Source organism: Nannobrachium achirus (assembly GCF_963921795.1).
Source record: "Nannobrachium achirus genome assembly, chromosome: 13".
Taxonomy (NCBI): domain Eukaryota; kingdom Metazoa; phylum Chordata; class Actinopteri; order Myctophiformes; family Myctophidae; genus Nannobrachium; species Nannobrachium achirus.
In genome coordinates, this window is record NC_137833.1 from 31,924,208 (window position 1) to 31,944,667 (window position 20,460).

General features: G+C 42.9%; 1 protein-coding gene across 1 annotated transcript in view; it reads right to left on the reverse strand.

Annotated features, from left to right (window-relative positions):
* Positions 1–20,460, reverse strand: part of LOC308297267 (protein kinase C epsilon type-like) — a gene marked incomplete at its 3' end in the record, with an annotated part of 93,105 nt that overhangs the window by 14,127 nt on the left and 58,518 nt on the right. The window contains exons 9-11 of the mRNA XM_080740682.1: positions 10,695–10,999; positions 10,143–10,316; positions 9,974–10,020 (exon numbers count right to left, since the gene is read on the reverse strand). Of these exons, the coding sequence (XP_080596808.1) occupies positions 9,974–10,020; positions 10,143–10,316; positions 10,695–10,999 (526 nt within the window). The remainder of the gene's footprint in view (positions 1–9,973; positions 10,021–10,142; positions 10,317–10,694; positions 11,000–20,460) is intronic.

Here is a 20,460-nt window from a genome sequence, read left to right on the forward strand (position 1 = left end):
GATCTACAGTATATGACTAAATGTAGACCATAAATAACATGGAACATTTTTTTACACGATAATCACTAAACCAGCTATTCAATCACTAAAGTATTATTTTATACATATCATGTCAATTAATGGATTATATTTGATTAATCCTTTCAGCCCCTCCATCCCCTATTCCCCGCCTTTCACTCTGACAGCGTGTGTGAGGCCGGAGCCCATGCGACTGTTGTATAACCTTATTTACATTTCTCAGTGGTAATTAGGCTGATAGGGGCACGGCCTCGATCCCTCCACTGATTAGGAAGGACAGAGAGAGAGAGAGGGGGGGGAGAGAGAGAGAGAGAGAGAGAGAGAGAGAGAGGGGGGGGGGAGAGAGAGAGAGAGAGAGAGAGAGAGAGAGATAGAGAGAGAGAGAGAGAGAGAGAGAGAGAGAGAGAGAGAAGATAGTGAGAGAGTGATGGGAGTGAAAATGAGAAGGATCAGGTGGGAGGGAGGGAGGGAGGTGGGGTGGTAAAGTGGGTGAGAGGCAATGAACCTCATAGGTCATACAAAGTACAGTGATAGTCTCTGTACTAGTCTGTACACACCAGTGGTGTAAACTAGTAACTAAGTGCATTTACTTAAGTACTGTACTTAAGTACAGTTTTGAGGTATTTGTACTTTACTTGAGTTATTTCCAATTTCCAATACTTTTTACTTCTACTCCACTACATCTCGGATCCAAATATTGTACTTTTACTCCACTACATTTATTTGAAAACTTGAATTATTAGTTACTTTGCAGATATCAATTATGATATTATAAAACACACATAAACCACGTCAGCCCTATTTTATACCGTGGCTATGCGACGCGTTGTGAGCTTGTGGGATCAGCTATTTTCTCTGCTGGCCCTGCAACAGTTTTCTGTAATTGTGCAGAGAACATACAGTACAGAACCGTGTACTGTCAATACAAGCAGCAGGTACAACACCAGGCTTTGACTGAGAGACAGACAAGTCCTGACACCACAGAGCTGAAAAGGGGGCCTTAAGGCTGATTTATGCTTGATGTGAGCCTCTGTATGGATGGAGCACATGACGGAGACTCCTGTGCTGGCAGAGGGTCTGTACAGAGCAGATACAGAGGCTCTGTACATTCCCAAAAACCCAAGCACCCGCTGTATTTTTGTATTGTATTTATTTATTAGCACATAGTTGAAATACAAGAAACCTTTTCATATTTTGCAGGAGAAGTTAAGAAGCCTAGAGGCTTGTGAAGAACTAGAAACTATTAAAAACATTTGGTAGATTGTGTTGATCATAAATACATTTAATATAAATTTATTTTTCCACAAACATATTGTATTTATTTCGCTGCCATCATTGTCTCTCATTCACTCAGTCAGGCTGGTCTCTGCTTCCACTCCCTGCAGGTCTAAAAACGCAGCTTGTTTTTTAACCAATCAGATATTTTGTTGTGTTGTCTCCAGGTAGAAATCTCCACCGTGAGCCTTCAGAATCTCCATTGTAGCCAGCCACAATACAAGTGAATGGGGCTGACGTTTAGATTGTCTGCAGCTTCTTTCCAATCAGATCTTGAGTTTGTCCTGCTGGGCGTATTCTTTCAGATAGCAGAGCCTTCTAGCTGGCCCTGATGACATTGCTTGCTTGCCTCAGAAACCAAAGGCTTTTATTTTGGCGTTGCTAGCATCCCAGTGCCTACAGTCTAAATATCCCATCCCTGGAAAGTTTCCCTGGAAAAACTGTCCAATGAGAAACGGGAACCACTTCCTCCAAACCAAACCTTTGTTTTCATGTTCTTCTGTTTACTCTGAGCTGATAAGTGATGAGTTCAGTAAGCTAATTTAACTCACAAACAAATGCACAAATAACAAAACATGGCTGAAGGAGGAGAATAAACAGATTTGGTGTGGATTTACTGGACAATTTGGCAAACCTTTTTCGAGTAGGACTTAAAGAAAAGCTTGGCATTTATTAGCAGACATGGTGAGTTTAATCGATCTTTATAGGCTGTTATTTTGTTGTTACTCTGTGTTGATTGATCGTTTTATAGGCTATATATTGTTGTTGCTGTCTGTGTTGCAAGTTGGCTTTTGATGCATAATAGGCCATAGACACAGACCTTACACTACGCCGCTTAAGGGTCAGTACTCAGTACAGTGTCTTATTAAAAAGTACAGAAATGCTAAACAGGGGAATGATTCCAGGTTCAGAATCAAAGCCAGGTCCAGTTAACACAAGGTCCATCTTATGTACTTATGCACTTTTCCGTAATGCCCTGCAGTATGGGAAAGTACATGTTGTACTGGTATGGTGACACGAGCTACGTCATTAGCACATTGGTGTCAACATTAGGCCTGTTAAACCAAGTGGAACCACCATTACATAAGGCGTCAGTGCAGTGTGGTCCAAGAAGGCCAAAGTAAAGCTTCCTATTTGTGTTTCTTGAGTGCGTACTGTATGACAGGGAGAGAAAGAGGGAGTGAGCAGTGGTGTGTGTGTGTGTGTGTGTGTGTGTGTGTGTGTGTGTGTGTGTGTGTGTGTGTGTGTGTGTGTGTGTGTGTGCGTGTGCGTGTGCGTGTGCGCGTGTGCGTGCGTGCGTGCGTGCGTGCGTGCGTGCGTGCGTGCGTGCGTGCGTGCGCCAAATACAGTACTGAGCACTACTATCTTTATGGGGACCAATACGAAGATAGTAAAGCCAAGAAGAAAATTGTCATTCACTAATATGTGCGTAGCAATGTGCACACAAATAAGCGTGCACCAATGCACCATGCCCAACCTCTCTATAAGAAGGACACCCAGGGGGTCATCTTGGTGCTGGTGCAGTCTCAAAGGAAGAATAGAGAACTGCAGTGAAGTTAGGTTGTCTGGGCATGCCTTCACAACAGTCAGTGTGAGAGAAAAGTGGTGTTGGTCGAGGCGTTTTGAGTTACAGGTGCATTTGTACATCAGTAATTTGTCTTTGTGTGTGGATCTGACTGTGTGTGCGACCTGTCCATGGATAATGTATTAATGTTGATTATAACGTGGGTTTGGTGACTCTAGGTACGCTCTGCTTCAAACATCATCAATACTAACGGTGATACACAGTAAAATACTAGTCCATGTTTATCCTCTAAGGCTTAAATTAACACATTTACTGTAAGTGTACACAATTATGACAAGTATTAATGTCGCTGTAAGGGATTTCCACAGGTCCAAAACAAGCCATAAGGGGAAAAGAAGTGGAGATAAATTGAAGTTTGTGCAGGAGGTTGTATACAATGCAATGAAGAAAAGGAAGTCAGCCGAAGTGGCTTTCGCGAGGCATCAGGGGAAATTGAGGTTTTTTTGCTCACTAGCAGCCGCTGCAGCGCAGGGTCTATCTGTTACCATGGTAACCAGTTAACACGTCCCTGGACGTGATAACGGGCCGCGGGTTTCCACGGGGGTAATCATCATCACGATCCTTCCTGGACGTTTTTGACATCGCATGTGTTAAAGAGTTGGAGAGAGTGTGAGACCAATATTCTAGTCATCATGCAGGAAAGTGTGATTTTTAAGTTAAACAAGAGTTTTAGAGTTAGGGTTACAACCAAAAGATTCAGGACAGAGTTAGGATTAGGGATAGGAATTCATCAAGGATAGGGCTATTGAGCATAGGGTTAGGTTGTGGTTAGGTTAAGGTTGGGTTGAGGCATCATTTTTATAATTATTATATTATTTGTGTGTGTGCGTGCGTGCGTGCGTGCGTTCGTGTGCGTAACTGTGTGCGTACACATGCTTGTGTTACAGAGAACAAACAGCATATGGAATACACATCAGGCCTGATAACCATCAAAGCAGTTATATAAGTCACTTGTTTCTGCTGTGTGTGTGTGTGTGTGTGTGTGTGTGTGTGTGTGTGTGTGTGTGTGTGTGTGTGTGTGCGTGTGCGTGTGTGTGCGTGTGCGCCCACCGCGAGAGGGGAAAACACAGACAGAGAAAGAAAGAAAAATAAATAACGACAATGCTATTATTATGAAAATATTTTAAGAAAATATTTGACTTTCCCTTTTTCTCACTCTCTCATAATATTTCTCTCTGTCCATCCACCAATCTGGTTCTCTCTCCTCTCTCTTACTCTGTCCCTCTCTGTGCACGCTTGTGTGTATGCGCGTGCGTGTGTGTTTGTATGCGCGCACATGTGTGTATTTGTTTTCATTTATGTTTAGGGAAATTGAGAGACGCCATCATTAAAGCAGGGCTCTCCAGAACATTCTGTGAAAATAAACAAAATGTCCCATGCTCTCTGTCAACTACTCTTCTCCTGACTCATGTCCTCTCCCCTCCTCTCTTCTGCTGTCCTCTCTGTGATGCAGTTTTTCCCCCCTGTTAAATATGTCTTAATAAGTCTAGCCCTGACACACTGAAAGCATCAGAAGCTGCCGTTATCAAATTGTTTACGACAGCCGTAGCCACAATGGAGGCGTGGAGTGGACAGACTGGACACATCATAACCTGTTGACGTGTCTCTCAGAGCATGGTTCTATTTTGGAGCAATGATGAGCGGCACAGACGACCAAAACACCTTGTGTGTATTACATCATGCCTACGCATTGACCAGTTCAAAACACAAATCAATTAATGACGAGCCTACCGGGTATCTTGATGCGCCTCATTGACACTGTCTATCTGTCATGTTAACTGCATTGGATACCTGCCTTTTTCCCCCCTTTTTCCCTTTTTGTTACTTACAAATTAGATGTACACTCTCCAATCTCTGAGTTTAGCAGTCACATTTAACCATAGAAAATAGAAATCACATGTATTACATAAATCATGGCAAGTACAGTAAAGGTGACGATTAAAAGCGAACACCTCAATAATACTCCTATTGTTTTTCACAATGGTTCTTATGGACTTAAAATACATACTTTAGTGCTTTGTAAGTGTTCTGGGATTAAAGCCTGAAGGAGAAGATTAAAGCTAACACCTGTGCAGGTCATCTGAGCGTGGCAACACTTCAGTGGCAGACAAAGGATTCACTCAACATCTACCCCTATCGCAAGTCATCAAACCACAAATGTACTGTATACGACTTAACTTCACACACACCCACGCAGTCACCAGTGATGTAAAGTAACTAAGTACATTTACTTAAGTACTCTATTTAAGAACACTTTTGAGGTATTTGTACTTTACTTGAGTATTTCCAATTTCCAATACTTTTACTTCTACTCCATCTCGGATCCAAATGTTGTACTTTAACTCCACTACAATTATTTGAAAACTTTAGTTACTAGTTACTCCATCTTGAGCCTGGAGTAGGAGAGGAAATGACCGTTTTGTCTAGGACGGAGATGCGAGAGACTAGGAAAGTCTTTTGTACCGGCTGCTCTCAAGCTGTACAACGAGACACACAACGGTCGATTGACAAGGACTACCTTCCTAATGTAGGACGACGGTAGCCTTTTTTTTCTTTACTGGAACTATATCTGCATTGACTTTGACCTCTAAGGAGGAGGGGGAGTTTTTTTTTTTTGTGCGTCTTGCCGCATCACCCCTTTCTTGTTTATTTGTATTTTCTTTTGCTAGTTGTTTTTATCGCTCTGACCTTTGGACACTGCACTATTAGGTTGTGTTAGTAGTTTTTTTTTTTAGTATTTCTGCTTGTGTTTGACATGATGTAGAGATACTTGTTGCACTAACTAGCATTGACTGTTATGGTCACTTTGATTTGGGCACTGTATTATATTGATAGTCGTGCTTTAAGACACTTTATGTATTATTCGTTCCCTTTCCTGTTGTACCTTGCTCTTACTGTACTTACTGTACTCTGTTCTTGTTTTTTTTTTTTTTTTTTTTTTTCTTTCATACTTCTCTGTAACTTTGTAAATAACCTTATACTGCTGTGCTGCCTCTGGGCAAACTAATTTCCCCCTTGGGATAATAAAGGTATCTATCTATCTATCTATCTATCTATCTATCTATCTATCTATCTATCTTAAAACATACATGAATCACTTGTAGCCCTATTTTATCTGTAGGAAATTTGAAAATAGTTGATCTACAAGCTCACAACGCGTCGCATCGCAACATGTTGTGAGCTTGTAGATCTGCTATTTTCAAACATTTTGTACTTTTACTTTTGGTACTTTAATTATATTTTGATGCCAATACTTTCGTAATTTTACTCGAGTACATTTTGAATCCAGACTTTTACTTGTAACAGTGTACATCTACATTGCAGTATTGATACTTTTACTTAAGCAAAGAATGTGAGTACTTTTTCCACCACTGGCAGTCTCACACACACACACACACACACACACACACACACACACACACACACACACACACACACACACACACACACACGCAGAGCCAGACTAGTAGTGCATGTGTTTCCTATACTGGAACACTTATGCAACACGCTATAGACAAAAACATACAGTAGCCTAACTACCACCCACAGCTTCCTGTTACGTGTGCGCGTGTTCGCGTGTGTGAGTGCGTATGTCCGTACGCATGTGCGCGCGTGCGTGACCGTCTTGTCTATCACCATCTACTTACAGCAAGTTAGCCAGTGGAAAACACAGAGGCCAGGGTTAACGTACAGTAAAGCAGTGGTTCTCAACCTGTGGGTCGGGACTCCCAGGGGGACCCCTATTTTATTTTGGGGGGGGTCCCCAGATGATTAACTTAATGTGCAACACTGTTTTCTCACTCAACAGTAAACAAACCAACATAAAGTTTAAGTGTATAAAGGGTATCTGCTAGGCTAGGTATCTGCAACATTTCCAAAGTGACAATTTAAGGACTTTTTAATACCTCTAAATTGACAAATTAAACATTGGCCAAATTGTCAAATATTAGAGGCAGAAATTGTGAAAATAACGCCTCACGTTGCGAAGCGTTGTGAGCATGTAGATTTGCTATTTTCGCACTAGAACCGTGTTATACAAAATGTAATGCCTCAACTCTTAGTGCTCTTCAGGGTGGGGGGTCCCAAGTTAAAATATGATTATTTGGGGGGTCGCGGCCAAACATTTGAATGCAAATAGCTTCAGAAATTGTTATTACTGTTCACTGTTCTGTTAGCTCCTGTTTTGTTTCTGAATTGAGGAACAGAGTTATTATTATTATTATTATTTTTAATTGCCGACATGTCAAAACACTTCACACAGACAGCAAAATGGAAGTCTACAGACTATGGACCAAACTGTGAATCAAATTCCCACTGTTTTCGCATAAAATGCATTCAATGACCACATTTTCCCATGAACTCTTTTCTCATTCATACTCCACAACCAGCAAAACCAATTTGCAGCACATTTTTACCAAAACACTGTTTTCAAGATAAACATATTCAAAACAGAATGATTGCATTTTACTGCATGTCCAATTTACAGTAATCATATAAATCTGTTTTACAGTGATTTATCCAAATGGTCTTAATTACAAACCAAAAACAACAACAACAACAACAACAACAAAAAAACATACACTTTCTCAGAAGTGTATGTTTAGGAAGCCCCCCTATTTTTTCCCCCTGCAAAAATCCTCATTATATGGGGGGGGGGGGGGGGGGTCTGGGTTTAAAGACAAAGAGCACAAGACTCTGTCTCCTCTCACAACAGTTGAGGCCAGGAGGCTATACATGTGAGCTAATGATGCCCTCTAGTGGTAAAATGATGTGTGTGTTTTGTCAGCCTATGTATGTGTGTGAGTGTGACCGTCACTGTCTAATTATTTGCAGTGGTGTAACTAAGTAAACTAATTACATTTATTCAAGTACTGTATTTAAAGCTATACTGTGTAAGATTCTCAACTAGTGGTCAGTAGCCATATAGCAAACCGCGGTCGCGTTCGCGTCTTTCGCCCGTTTTTCGTACCTTCACACCCCCGCGTCTGCCTCCACAACGCCGAGAGCTATCTTTAGAGGGGTCCCTGGTTCCTGGGCGTTCAGGCATTCCGGAGAAACGGACGACTTCACCCTGCCTGGTAGGCGAGATTACTTTTTGAGTAAAGAGACACACGGCGACTACAAATATGGCGACCCCACTTCAAGACCAGGGCAGATAAGCTGTGATTGGCCGGTAGTGTACCATGTGTGCATGATCGGCGATGTGATTGGGCAACGTATACACAACGTATACAGATGATGCAGATTACGTCATCATGGCGCGAAATTCTCCCCCCCTCACGGCTCATAGAAAACATATAAAGAGAAGGCTTCAGAAGCTGAAAATAACGGAGTGGGTGTTCTAAAACTTTAGCGATTTAACAGTTAGGACAATTTTAAGATTTGTTTTATAAAAAAAGTTACATAGTAAAACTTTAAGTATTTTGAGGTATTTGTACTTTACTTGAGTATTTGCAATTTCCAATACTTTTACTTTTACTCCACTACATTTTTTTAATTACTTGGCAGATATAAATTATTATATTATAAAACATACATTAATCCACTTTAGCCCTATTTTATACCTAGGCTATTTGAAAAGAGACGATCTACAAGAGTTTATAGATCTTCTATTTTCAAACCATGATGTAACTTTGATTTAATCCTTACTGCATGCTCTGTAATGGCCTGGATCATGCAAGTTGTCTCGTACTCTACTGCATGTCACACTGCACACTTGTTTTGCTCTGTACTATTAAGTAGTATTGTAGTTGTATTACTTGTGTTTGACATAACAGTGAGATACTTATGTAGCACTGACTAGCTTTGACTGTTATGGACACTTTATTTGGCCAATTCCTGGCCATCTGGCCAGTGATGTATATCGGACCAGTTACCCATACATGGAGACCCCTGGTACCCATATATGGAGATCCATGTACTGTATATGGACATATGCATATGGAGATATGCAGCCGTTCGCAACTTGTAAAAACAAGTTTACAGCCCTACCCTCCCCTGACTTCTTTGTATTTACCTACTGTATTTCCCCCCCTTTTTTCCTGACTATATCTACTGCATAGTACTGTGTTCTATCAGTCTGTCATTCAATGTTGTATGACAATGGTTTCCTGTTTAAATAAGCCAAGTGCTTTTCTAGGATCTCCTTTTAGTTGACCTTGTACCAGTGAACTGTACCGTCATGAAACTGTAAACTTCTAATAAAGTCTTCATATATATACTTTTTTAGGTTTTACCTTAAAGTTGTACTATGTAACTTTTTTTATAAAACAAATCTTAAAATTCTCCTAACTATTAAATCACAAAAGTTTTAGAAGATCCGCGCCGTGAATTTCAGCCTGTAAAGCCTTCTCTATATGTAAACTGAGATCCTTGCCGTGGACCGGATCTCGCGCCAAAATTGCGTCATCACACTACCGGCCAATCACAGCGAGGGTTATACAACTGCCGGCCAATCACAGCGCATCTTGAAGTGGGGTCGCTATGGCAGCCATATTTGTTGTCGCCCGTTTGTACCATCCCTTCTCTAGGTAATTTCGCCTACCAGGCAGGGTGAAGGAGTCCGTATCTCTGGAATTACTGAACGCACAGGAACAAGGGACCCCTTAAAAGATAGATCTCAGCGAGGTGGAGGCAGACGCGGGGGTCTGAAGGTACGAAAAACGGACGAAAGACGCGGACGCGACCGCGGTTTGCTATAGGGCTAATGACCACTAGTTGGGCAACTTACACAGTATGGCTTTAACTTACCACTACTCTGTATTGTTGATTCTTCTTTGCTTTGTTTTCCCGTTGTACACAACAGTACTTTTTTCTTTTCATACTTCTCTGTAATTCTAACCTTAACTGCTGTCTCGCCTCTGGTCGACCCTGATTTTCCCCTTATCCATCCATCCATCTCCATTAAAAATAGCAGATCTAGAAGCTTGTAGATCTGCTATTTATTTCTACTTTTGTGTGACATAGAATGACGAAGTAGGGCATCAATTTACAAAAAAAGACAAAAAAAAAAAAAACAGAATTGAGGTTTCTGCCCGACAGTATATGCAATTATCTGGAGTGAGTGTGAAAATCTCCAACATCAAAGTTGCCCACCCCTGTGTTAGAGTGGGTATCAGAGAGCGTGCATCAACGTTGTGCTGCTGTGCACATCAGAGAAAGTACACATCAGAGAGAGATTAACATTTATCTGTTGAATGGTCCCGGATAGGGCTCTGGCTGATAAATCACAGACACCTTGTGGGCTCTCTATACTAGGTCCTACCTTGGTCTGGAAGCAGCAGTACAGCTGTGTCAGGTAGGGGTGTTTTCTGGCGAGTGCAAGGATGCGTTTCTCTGTCAGTGTACAGTCAACGTCGTCGTCCTGTAGAATGACGTCTTTTTTCAAAACCTTGACGGCATACACCTCATCACTGCCTTTCAGCTCTGCCAGCATCACCTACACACATCATACACATTACAATACATCAGATCATATAGATTGATTACACATTGCATTAGATTTCTTTCTCACACTAGCTAGCACACACCTCGCGCACACACAGAAGCACACGCACACACACAAAAGGATGGAGGGGTAGGTATTGGTAATAGAGTGAACAAAGTTATTGACAGAAGAATGAAAGGAAGGAAGGTAAAGAAATAGAAAGGGATGGAAGAGAGAAAGATATGCAAGTTAGGAAGGAAGAAAAGAAAGAAAGAAGGATGGTGAGTAGAAAGAAAAAAGAGGATAGGAAGACAGGGTGGAAAAACAGCAGGGGGAGAGAAATAGGGAAATGAGAAGAGAAGAGAAGAGAAGAGAAGAGAAGAGACTTACCTTTCCAAAGCTGCCTTTTCCCAGGACTTTGATGAACAAAAAGTCGTCCAGGTTCATCCTCTTGGCTTCCAGAGCGCCGTTGCCTTTCACCTCCCCGTTCTCCCTCCCTTTCTCGTCCTCTGTCCCTCCTCCGCCTCCTCCCTCCATGTGTGCTCTTGTGTCTTCCGCCCCCCCAACGTGTCCTCCCCTGTCCCCGAGGATGGCGGAGACGGAGGCAGAGGTGGCGAGGGGATGCATCTTGCGGGTCTCCTCCCCGCGCTGGTCAAAGGACAGAGCCTTTCGAATGTTGTCCAGCTCCTTCAGGTCTGAATGATAGGAGAGAATAAAACAAGCTTGGGATCTGGTACTCATATATGTGAGGTATTTTTACTCATTGACTGCTATATGACGAGTTTGACGAGTTATAGCTGATCTACTGTATAAAACTGCCCCTGACGAGTTTGACAAGTTATTTTCTCATTTAATTTAATTAATAATCGCAAAGGTGCGCATCTGCTGTAAAAGAACTGGATCCGGTTTCCAACAGGAAGTAGGCGTGATTAAAAAAAAAACAGGTTCCCGTCCACTCCCATGTTAACTCATATAGTGCCAATCCCGAGAAGACTCGTGAAAAATACTCGAGTATCACATGGTGCCAATCCCGAGTATACTCGTGAAAAGTAATATATTACTGTAACGGCGGATATATTACCGAGTACAATGGCCGGAGGTCCGGAGCCGAAATCCGTCGCTGATTTCTCATCATCACGGCTCCACGAGCACAAAATAGTCATCCCATAACATTGAGGTGGACGGGGGATCTCATCTTTAATGTCCATTATCTCAAAACTACACTTTAGAAGCGAAGATGGAGGCAGATGCTATCTTATAAAGCACATGGAGAAAAGCTCCGAGCCGATCCGCCATGACACCACGTAAACCAGTAAGACTCCCTAATCGGGAGATAAGCGACCGTAGGTCACTTATCTCCACAAATAGAGCAAAAATGTGTTTTTCCAAAATCTTCCTGATCCATGTTGTTGACATGAGTGTAGACATACTGTGTAGTGATTTTCGTGATTTTAGGGCAAAATCTGAATCGGCCTCATGGTGGCGCTAGAGGGCCATGTGAGAAATGAGGGGTGGGGTCTCCGCGGCGCCAAGGCGGACGAATAGGTACCGGCCCCGGCTCTCCCGGTCGCTCCTAGCCCGAGTTACGGCATTTTATGTGAGCTGCAGTGGCAGGGGGTCCTCCACTGGGGGCGCCACCACTTTTGCATCCGTTCTGGAGCACCAGGAGTGGGTGGTCCCCGGGAATGCCCCGTGAGCAGCCCCGTTGGGGTGGTCATTTGGTAATTTTTGCACATGTGCTCATTTTTTACACTTGGGGGTCCCCGAGGGAGCTGGGGGTCCCTGGAGCTCCGGGGGTCCTTGGAGGTTGTAGTTTGGCAGGTAAGGAGTGTGTGTGCAAAATCTGGCATGGATCGGGGCAACGGTTGCGGAGATATGAGCAGGGCAAAAGTGTGACGTGTGACGTGTGTGACGGACGGACGGACGGACGGACGGACAGACGGACACCTCGAGCAGCTTTCTGTAGTAAGTGCGACCTACGGTCGCAACAACGATCGGTTCCGGCGCAGGACGCGATGACGTCAGACCGGAAGTGTTTACGTTGTGGACTTCTGGCCTTCAAAATAAGATAACGGGAGTGAATGGGAGCCTGAAGGTGGCATCGTGGACTTTATAATCCGTTAATTTCAGGAGCACTAAATGAGTTAAATTTTGCTAGAAAAGATTCATCAGTATATACTTATAACAGTATACGGTATATCAAATATATGGCCAATTCTTGGCCATCTGGCCAGTGATGTATATCGGACCAGTTACCCATATATGGAGACCCTTGGTACCATATATGGAGATCCATGTACTGTATATGGAAATGTGCTGTGAGACCCCAAACATGATTACTCAGTTATTCGTTATGTGAAAGTCCTATGATGTCTATGACATCATACCCTTTTATGCCCATGAATGGAGATCCCTGTCTGTAGAACCAGCCGTTAGTGTGGTATGTGGCCGTGGCCAATGTAGCCTCCATATATTGGGCATAAAAGGGATTATGTTAGTACGACATCACAGTGAAGCCAGAGTGTGATGTCAGAGCGGCAAACCCATTGGTTCCCCTGACATCACAGTGACATCAGAGCATGATGTCAGAGTGACAAACCCATAGAACTACAGTGTCCGGCGTGACAGAGATACATACATACGGACAAGCTGTGACCGTTCACATACTAAACTTGCAACGGTCGCAATATAACACTGTATGAAGGTGTGTGTGTGTGTGTGTGTGTGTGTGCGTTTACCTAGGCTACTTTTGGGGACATCTATCAGGATACACACCAGTTGATAGGGGACAGCTTGACAATCGGGGACAAAATGTACCGTCCCCGATTGGAAATCCTTAAATTTCATTATATTCTTGTTCTACATGCTCTAAAAGGGCTTCTCTCTTAAAATTACGAATGTCCCCAAATGTGACCATTTTTGAGGATTTGTGTATGTTATGTGCGTATAACACCACCACCCCCCACTCCCCCCCACCGAAGGAGTGTGTGCTCTACATTGCCCCCTACTGAAAGTGTGAAATATTGCAACTACATGATGATTTCCGGTTTACTTCCGGGTGACTTTTGGGGACATTTTTTCACACTTACACAGCTAATTGTAGCATTGTTAGCTCTTTGGATGCTTGTACTTCCCTGTACATTACCATATTATGTTGTTGTCCTCATCCTGTGTCACTAGCTGATTATTGCATCTAATAACAATTGTAGACTAGACAATCTGGAGTTACTGTTAGCATTACAAACTAACAATAGCAATATTTACATTGAATTAGCTAGCCACCAACTTTTGGGGACATTTTTCATAATACACTTGCAGAGCTAGTTGTAGTTCTTTGTGGATACTTCATCCTTGTACAAATATAATTCTCAGCTCAAACTAAATCAAAATAAATCAAAATCAGGGAAAGCATATGTAATGACGGGGCGCCGTTACTAAAACTAATTCATATTCGAACACAGTTCTGCATAGGTATTGTAATGGTTTAAGAAAGACACAGAATGTAACAAAGGCATTTAATGAAGGTCAGGGGGGGTTTGAGATGTTTGGTGAACTGTATGTGGATTTCACTCTGAATGTGTAGACTTGCTGGTCCCATTGTACACCTACAAATGAAAAGATAAAGCACATTAGTTCTGGGAGTCAACAGTAGTAGTATACTTTGAATTGACAAGTAGAATGGCAAGCTGTGATGTGTAAACTTACCTTTGTCTGTTCTCCTCCTCCCAGGGTGGTGTTCGGGCAAAAGAGTTCCCTCCGGGAACATGCACCCTATTTATAGTCCTGGGAGGGTGAAGCCAAGTGGGAAGTGGATAGAGGGGAGATTGAGAATGATTCTAATGCATTTACTAATGTATGGTGGGTGTATATATATTAGTGGGCATAGCGGTAACTAGAAATATGAATTAAAGGAGCATATCCCGGTGCTAGTGTTTTAGGTACATTTGTATTGTGTTTTATGGGGGGGGTGAATGTATTGGATACCTGGGAAATGGTATGGGCCAGTTAGGGACTAGGGGCCCACCATATAAAAAGGAGTCAGTCTGTGTGCTTCTGATGAGATGACAGGTACAGAGGAGACTGTCAGAAAAAGTTGAAAAAAGTTTGTAAAAAAAGGAAATAAACATGATTGAAGGTCGCCACTGGACTGGACTCCATTGATTTGCTGCCTTGCCCGCTCGGCAATCTTTACAGCATATATGCGCCAGCAAACTGTTTTTGTTACATTTGCCAGTAAATTGGGCCCAGCTGTGTAGGCATTTAGCAGATGCTCTTTATGAATGCTGGGGCAATACATCATATTATACACACAACAATAGTCATCATAATCATACATAAGTTAAGAACCTAACAGTAGGAAATCTATATTATACTATATAGTGCTAAGTTTACATGAAATGATATATGTTTACATAATCTGCTATTAAATAAAAATGCTATAAGAAATGCATAAGTTGAGCCTTTGCATACGCCTGTAGGAGGTCAATGCTAGGACAACTGCTATGAGCTAAGATTGGGAGTGAATCTGCAGTTCTTATTGCAATGGGAAGTGCATTCCATAATTTTGGGGCCAGAAGAAAGAAGAGATTTGGGCATGATCTCACATCTATCATGCAGCATTACAACACAGTCATAATCCTATCAAACTATCTCAAAACCAACAGGCTCTAATAACCATGGATCACATAATTATGACAAGGCACATGGCCATGTTACACATTAGTTCCGTGGAGTGGTTGACTTTCGAGCTCTGGTAGAGCAACTATACAAGCCTGTAGGTTGGTCGTTTCTGTCAGGATGTGGTTTCCAAGTAGGACCCAAATGCAAGGAAGTTCAAAGAAAAAGGAAATCCTTTATTAAGCAAAGGTTCAAAGGAGAACAGACAAAAACCGACTAGGACTAAACACACGACAATAATCCAACAAAGAACACAACCAAACACAGGACTTAAATAGGCACAAGATAACGGGACACAGGTGAACTGAAAATCAAATCAACACAATCCACAGACGCCCTAAAAAACAACAAACAGGAGGGGATACAGCAGAGGGGCCAGGTCAAAACAATTGGAATAGAACAAGGATCCAGGGGCTGGGGGCTAGGGCATGGTGGAGAGGGGCTGGAGAAGACTGACTAGTACAGAACAGAACACCAGCGAGGTAAGGTGACAAGAAACAGGCAGGAAAGAGACAAGACAGGGAACCAAGAACTCACTCCAACTGATCAGTGCTGCTCATAGGTGGGATGTGGCCGGCTAATTAGCCCTTCGCTATGCCCCTCCTAAAGCCGTCCTTGTCCAATGCCAAGTTAGCAACAGGTTACTAACGCAGCTGACTTAGCAAGCTGCCATGGCGGCGCGCATCGCTGTACCGCGAGTCTGGCTGCTAGATAGAGATGGGATTTATGGTTCTCTGAAGTGAACCGGATCTCTGAGATCCGTTCCTTTCAAAGAGCCGTTCAAAAGACTGCCTCATTTTAGTTACTGGTTACTTTGTAGATTTTGATTATGATTGTAAATCACTTCCACCCAAATAGGCCTATACATTTTTGCCATTGGATACATTTCTGGCATTTGAAAATAGGTGATCTACAAGCTCACAATGTGTCACGTTGCAATGCATTGTGAGCTTGTAGATCAGCTATTTGCAAATGATTTTTCTACATTTTACTCATTGGAAAACCTGTGAAACAGGACATTCTGCATAATGAGTAGGCCTACGTTCTAATATTGGTAGGCTACTTTAAGTACATTTTGATACCAATACTATTTTACTTTTACTCAAGTACATTAATAACATTCCAAACTTGATTGCAGATATGTTTACCTAAGTAAAGAAATGTATTACTTTTCCCAACACTGTTCATTAGAAAGGAACGGCTCCTTACTGTGAACCGAATCATATCGTTCATTTCAAAGAGCCGTTCAAAAGACTCGATTCGTTCGCGAACGTCCCACCCACTCGCTTCCGTGTCACAAACACTGAAACAAAAACAGAACGGATTGCACTGACCTACACAAACCCACAGGAATAATTTAGGAGCACTTCATGAGAAAATATAACTGGTAACACTTGTGTACTGTATGTTAATCTGACTTTAGTATAGGCTATTGTTTTCTTCCTAGACGTGCGTTTGAGGCAGGTTAGTCTGCAGCTGGGTGCTATTGCTGCACGCCGCCATGGCAGCTTGCCAAGGCACCCGCCTTAGTAACCTGTCGCTAAACGTGGCATTGGGCAAGCACGGGTTTAGGAGGGGCATAGCGAAGGGCTAATTGTAGTAGAGCTCCCTGCCCTCTTTGACTACAAAGTCAGACCAATCCCTACATCCGCCATTGATTGAAGTGATTACATCAAACATTCTGAGGTATCCTTACGAGTCAGAAGGATAAAGAGTCAGTGATCATCCAGGGTCATTGACCCCACTCCCAAGTGCATATCATTTGGTCCGACATAGTACCAACAGTCCGGCACACAATAGCTTGACACCCTACTTCAAACCATATCCTAACCCTGACCACACATGAAACCCCCAGGTGAATCTTAACCAGCCATATGAGTCTTAAACATGTCAGAGCCACCTGAAATGTCCCCAAATTGGAATAAGTGAGCACACTCCGGTTCACGTAATTTTCAATTAAATTTGAACTCAAATGGCTTTATTGGCATGACAAAACCTATGTTTACATTGCCAAAGCTTAAGTGGAATTATATATCATCCAAACAAAGTGTATACGTACAATTGAAAGTCAGATAATAACGGCCAGACTACCACTAAAATGTCCCCAAAGTGGTTATGAGCAAACATACATACACTCAAATATGCACCCTTCTCCCCACTAAACTGTCATTGTCAAATGTTCAGTCTAGATTTTGCTCTGAGTTAACTTTAAATGAACATGGAATTCAGTGCACATTATGGTTTGAGGCTATACAATTAGGATGAGAATGTTGATCTTGTGGTTCTCAGATTAGGTTTTCTGAGTTGGGCCTTCAAGATGGTGTTAGGAGTTAGACCTCTAATACCCTCCTGCTTGTCAGATTCTCAAACTTCCAAGTGTCGTACGAGAACAGCGAACACATCGCCGTGTAGGTCTCGGAGAGCCGAACGCAGTCATGTGAATAACTTTGCTCAACACCCTTGTGTTCCCGAGTAATCGCGCGTTGATCATTGGAAAAGGTTGAAATAAATGGGTGGCAGTACCGAGAGAACCATGAGGCAGTCAGCGGGGACACACATATCGCCGCGTTCAGCTTGATGAGCTGAGTCGGAATCTGGTCTCCGTTTCACCAACACGTTTCTGGGAGCCTAACCCTAACCCTAGCCTAACCCTAGCCATTATAGGGTTAGCGTTAGCATATTCCCAATGTCGGAGAGCGATGGGAGCACCACCGTTGGAATCGGGGCGGAAAACCAACTGGGGATGTGTATCTTCTGTTGTCTTTTAATAATAGCCAATATGTCGTTTTAGGGGCCTTTTATGGCCTTTTAGCCAAATTTGGCGGCCATTTTGAACCTTTTGCCGACCTCGGAGAGCGACGGGAGTGGCACCGTTGGATTCTGCGCGAAAAACCAAGTGGGAAAACATTCTTGTCGTTTTGAAAGAAAACATTTTTTTTGGTGACCTCCAGTCTTTTCCGTGACCTTTGGGAGTTAACGGTGTCCGGAAAAATCGAGACCAGCGCCATTGGACTTGGCCTACCTCGAATATGGAAGGAGAGTTGGAACGGATTGTTAAAAAAATGTCTAGAGAGAGAGAGAGAGAGAGAGAGAGAGAGAGAGAGAGAGAGAGATGCATGACATTGGATAAATAACTGCATGTGAAGTTGCCATTTCCGATCTGTGTCATTTCAAGAAAAAAATCTGATTTGCTTAAATCAGTCTGAATGCACACAGGTCACATGGAATCCGATTTTTTCAAAAGTGTCCTGGGTCACTTCAGGAGGTAGTCTGAGATCGGATATAGATCGGATCTGAGCCGATATGACCGCAGTCTGATTGTCACAGCCACATGAAGTGACCCAGGTCGTATATCAAACTGTCAAAACGTCACTCGCAGCGCGATCCAGACACCACGTGACAGCGCGACTCTTTTCATTTCCAGTCTGTGTTTAGCCTAAAATAACTAAATGAAAGCAAGAAAGAAAAAAAGGGAGAAACAATTAAACATAGGCTACGATTAAATAATAATATATAACGCCACTCAGGGACGTGCACACATACACTAAAGGGGGCTTCAGCCCCAAGCTACCCCTTTTCCCGTTTGTAAAACACCTGCCCTTTCCAGACCACGAATGCAGGATATATGGTGAAAGAAATGCAAATTCCAGTCCTGTTGGGTTGTGCCCCGTAAATAGTTTTTCTGCAAACCGTCAACACGTGTCAGCCCAATGCGTTGAGAGCTTCTAGATCTGCAGTGGCCCCTGCCCCACTATAACACTCTCTGCACGTCCCTGGTGCCACCGTGCCACTCTCTTGGTCCGTACTGTGTCGCAGAAGTTTAATTGAGGGCTAAATCGTCTAGTATAAGAATTTTGGTCTAAACATAATTAAACTGTCCAAGCGATATCGTCAGGGAGGTGTCTCTGTAGCCTATATGTTACAACAGTCAGTCAGTCAGTCAGTCAGTCGCAGTCAGTCATTATGATACCGTCTGTTTATAGCGAAAATATTAATAATTCAGCAGTGTAATATAACATATAACATCAGCGTCTTCTCTCAGTCAGTAAATCCCTTATATCCATGCAAGTCAAACCGCTGGGATACCGTCATTTGTTTATTTTTAGAACACAGTTCTTATTTGACTCGTTATGAAAAAGGTATGCTATATTGTATTGGAATTCGGAAGGGAGTGGGGGGTAAATGTAAGGAGCATGTGAAATGATCGACGTCAGACGCCAGTGCTTCTGTCACTTTGGGGGATGCGATACCTCTGTACAAATGAACATCTCAAAAAGACTAAATATATGGAAACTATTAATGCCATTTACGGAATGGTAGATAATCTCCAATTGTTGTTGGTTACCACGGCAACCAAAGCAGATAGTGTAGCTTGGAGGGGAGTTGTTAAAAATAGTCTGAATGCACAGATCCGATCTGGGTCACTTGCAAGCGGTAGTGTGTATGTATGGGCCACATGAGCAAGAAATCCGATCTGAATCGGATTTGACTGAATGTGACTGCAGTGTGAAGACGGTCTTTGACCAGGCCATCCCAGGAGGGCTCAGTTAGGGCCGTGCCTTTCTGAAGCAGGTGCATAGTGTATCTCTGGTCTGACTTTCTAAGGCCAGGTTTACACTGGCAGACTGAATGTGGCCTGAATCTGATCTGTGCCAGATCAGATCAGATCTACAAGCTCCAATGAGTCACAATGTGACCCATGTGGAGCTGGGCCTTTCTGTGTGGAGTTTGCATGTTCTCCCCGTGTCCCCTAGGGTAGATACCCTCACAAAAACATGCAGTAATCTTGGGCTCTAAACTGCCTCCCCCTGGAAAGCCGGCGCCTGATGGAGGGGACAGGAACTGGTTGGAATAATGTGTTCCTTCCACGCACTATGTGTCAGGTGAAAAGAAGGCAGCTTGGACTCCTCATGCATTGAAGGAAGCAGGAGGTCAGTCCGCTGCCTCCCCAGGTTGGCAGAGTGAGTGCAGAGCCCAGGATCACATTAGGCAATTGGCACTGGGTGAATGGGTTACAAAATCGTGGGTAAAAAAAAGCAGTTGAGACTGCCATGATCCAAAAGCTTTGGAGAAGTGCCACAGATTTGTTTTTCTTTGCTACTAGTTGTATTCTACCCATAAGCCTAATTTGCTTTTCCTTGTAGCCTACAATAACTATAAGTGACACTTCAACCCCTCCCCCATTAAAATGTCCCCAAACAGGCATAAGTGAACACACTCGTGTACACTGAATTTCCAATTCAAGATCAATTCAAAGGGCTTTATTTGGATGAGAAAACATGTTTAGCAAATGTCCATGTACAGTACATACATTCAAAAGTACAATTGACAGCCGGATAATGCTGACCTCTCCTCCCTGCCTCAGAAACTACCACTAAGATGTCCCCAATCTGGCATGAGTGTCACACATACACTAAAGTATTGTGTGTGTGTGTCCCCAATTGGTCTATGTGAACAGGTGATACAACTGTGTGTTAAT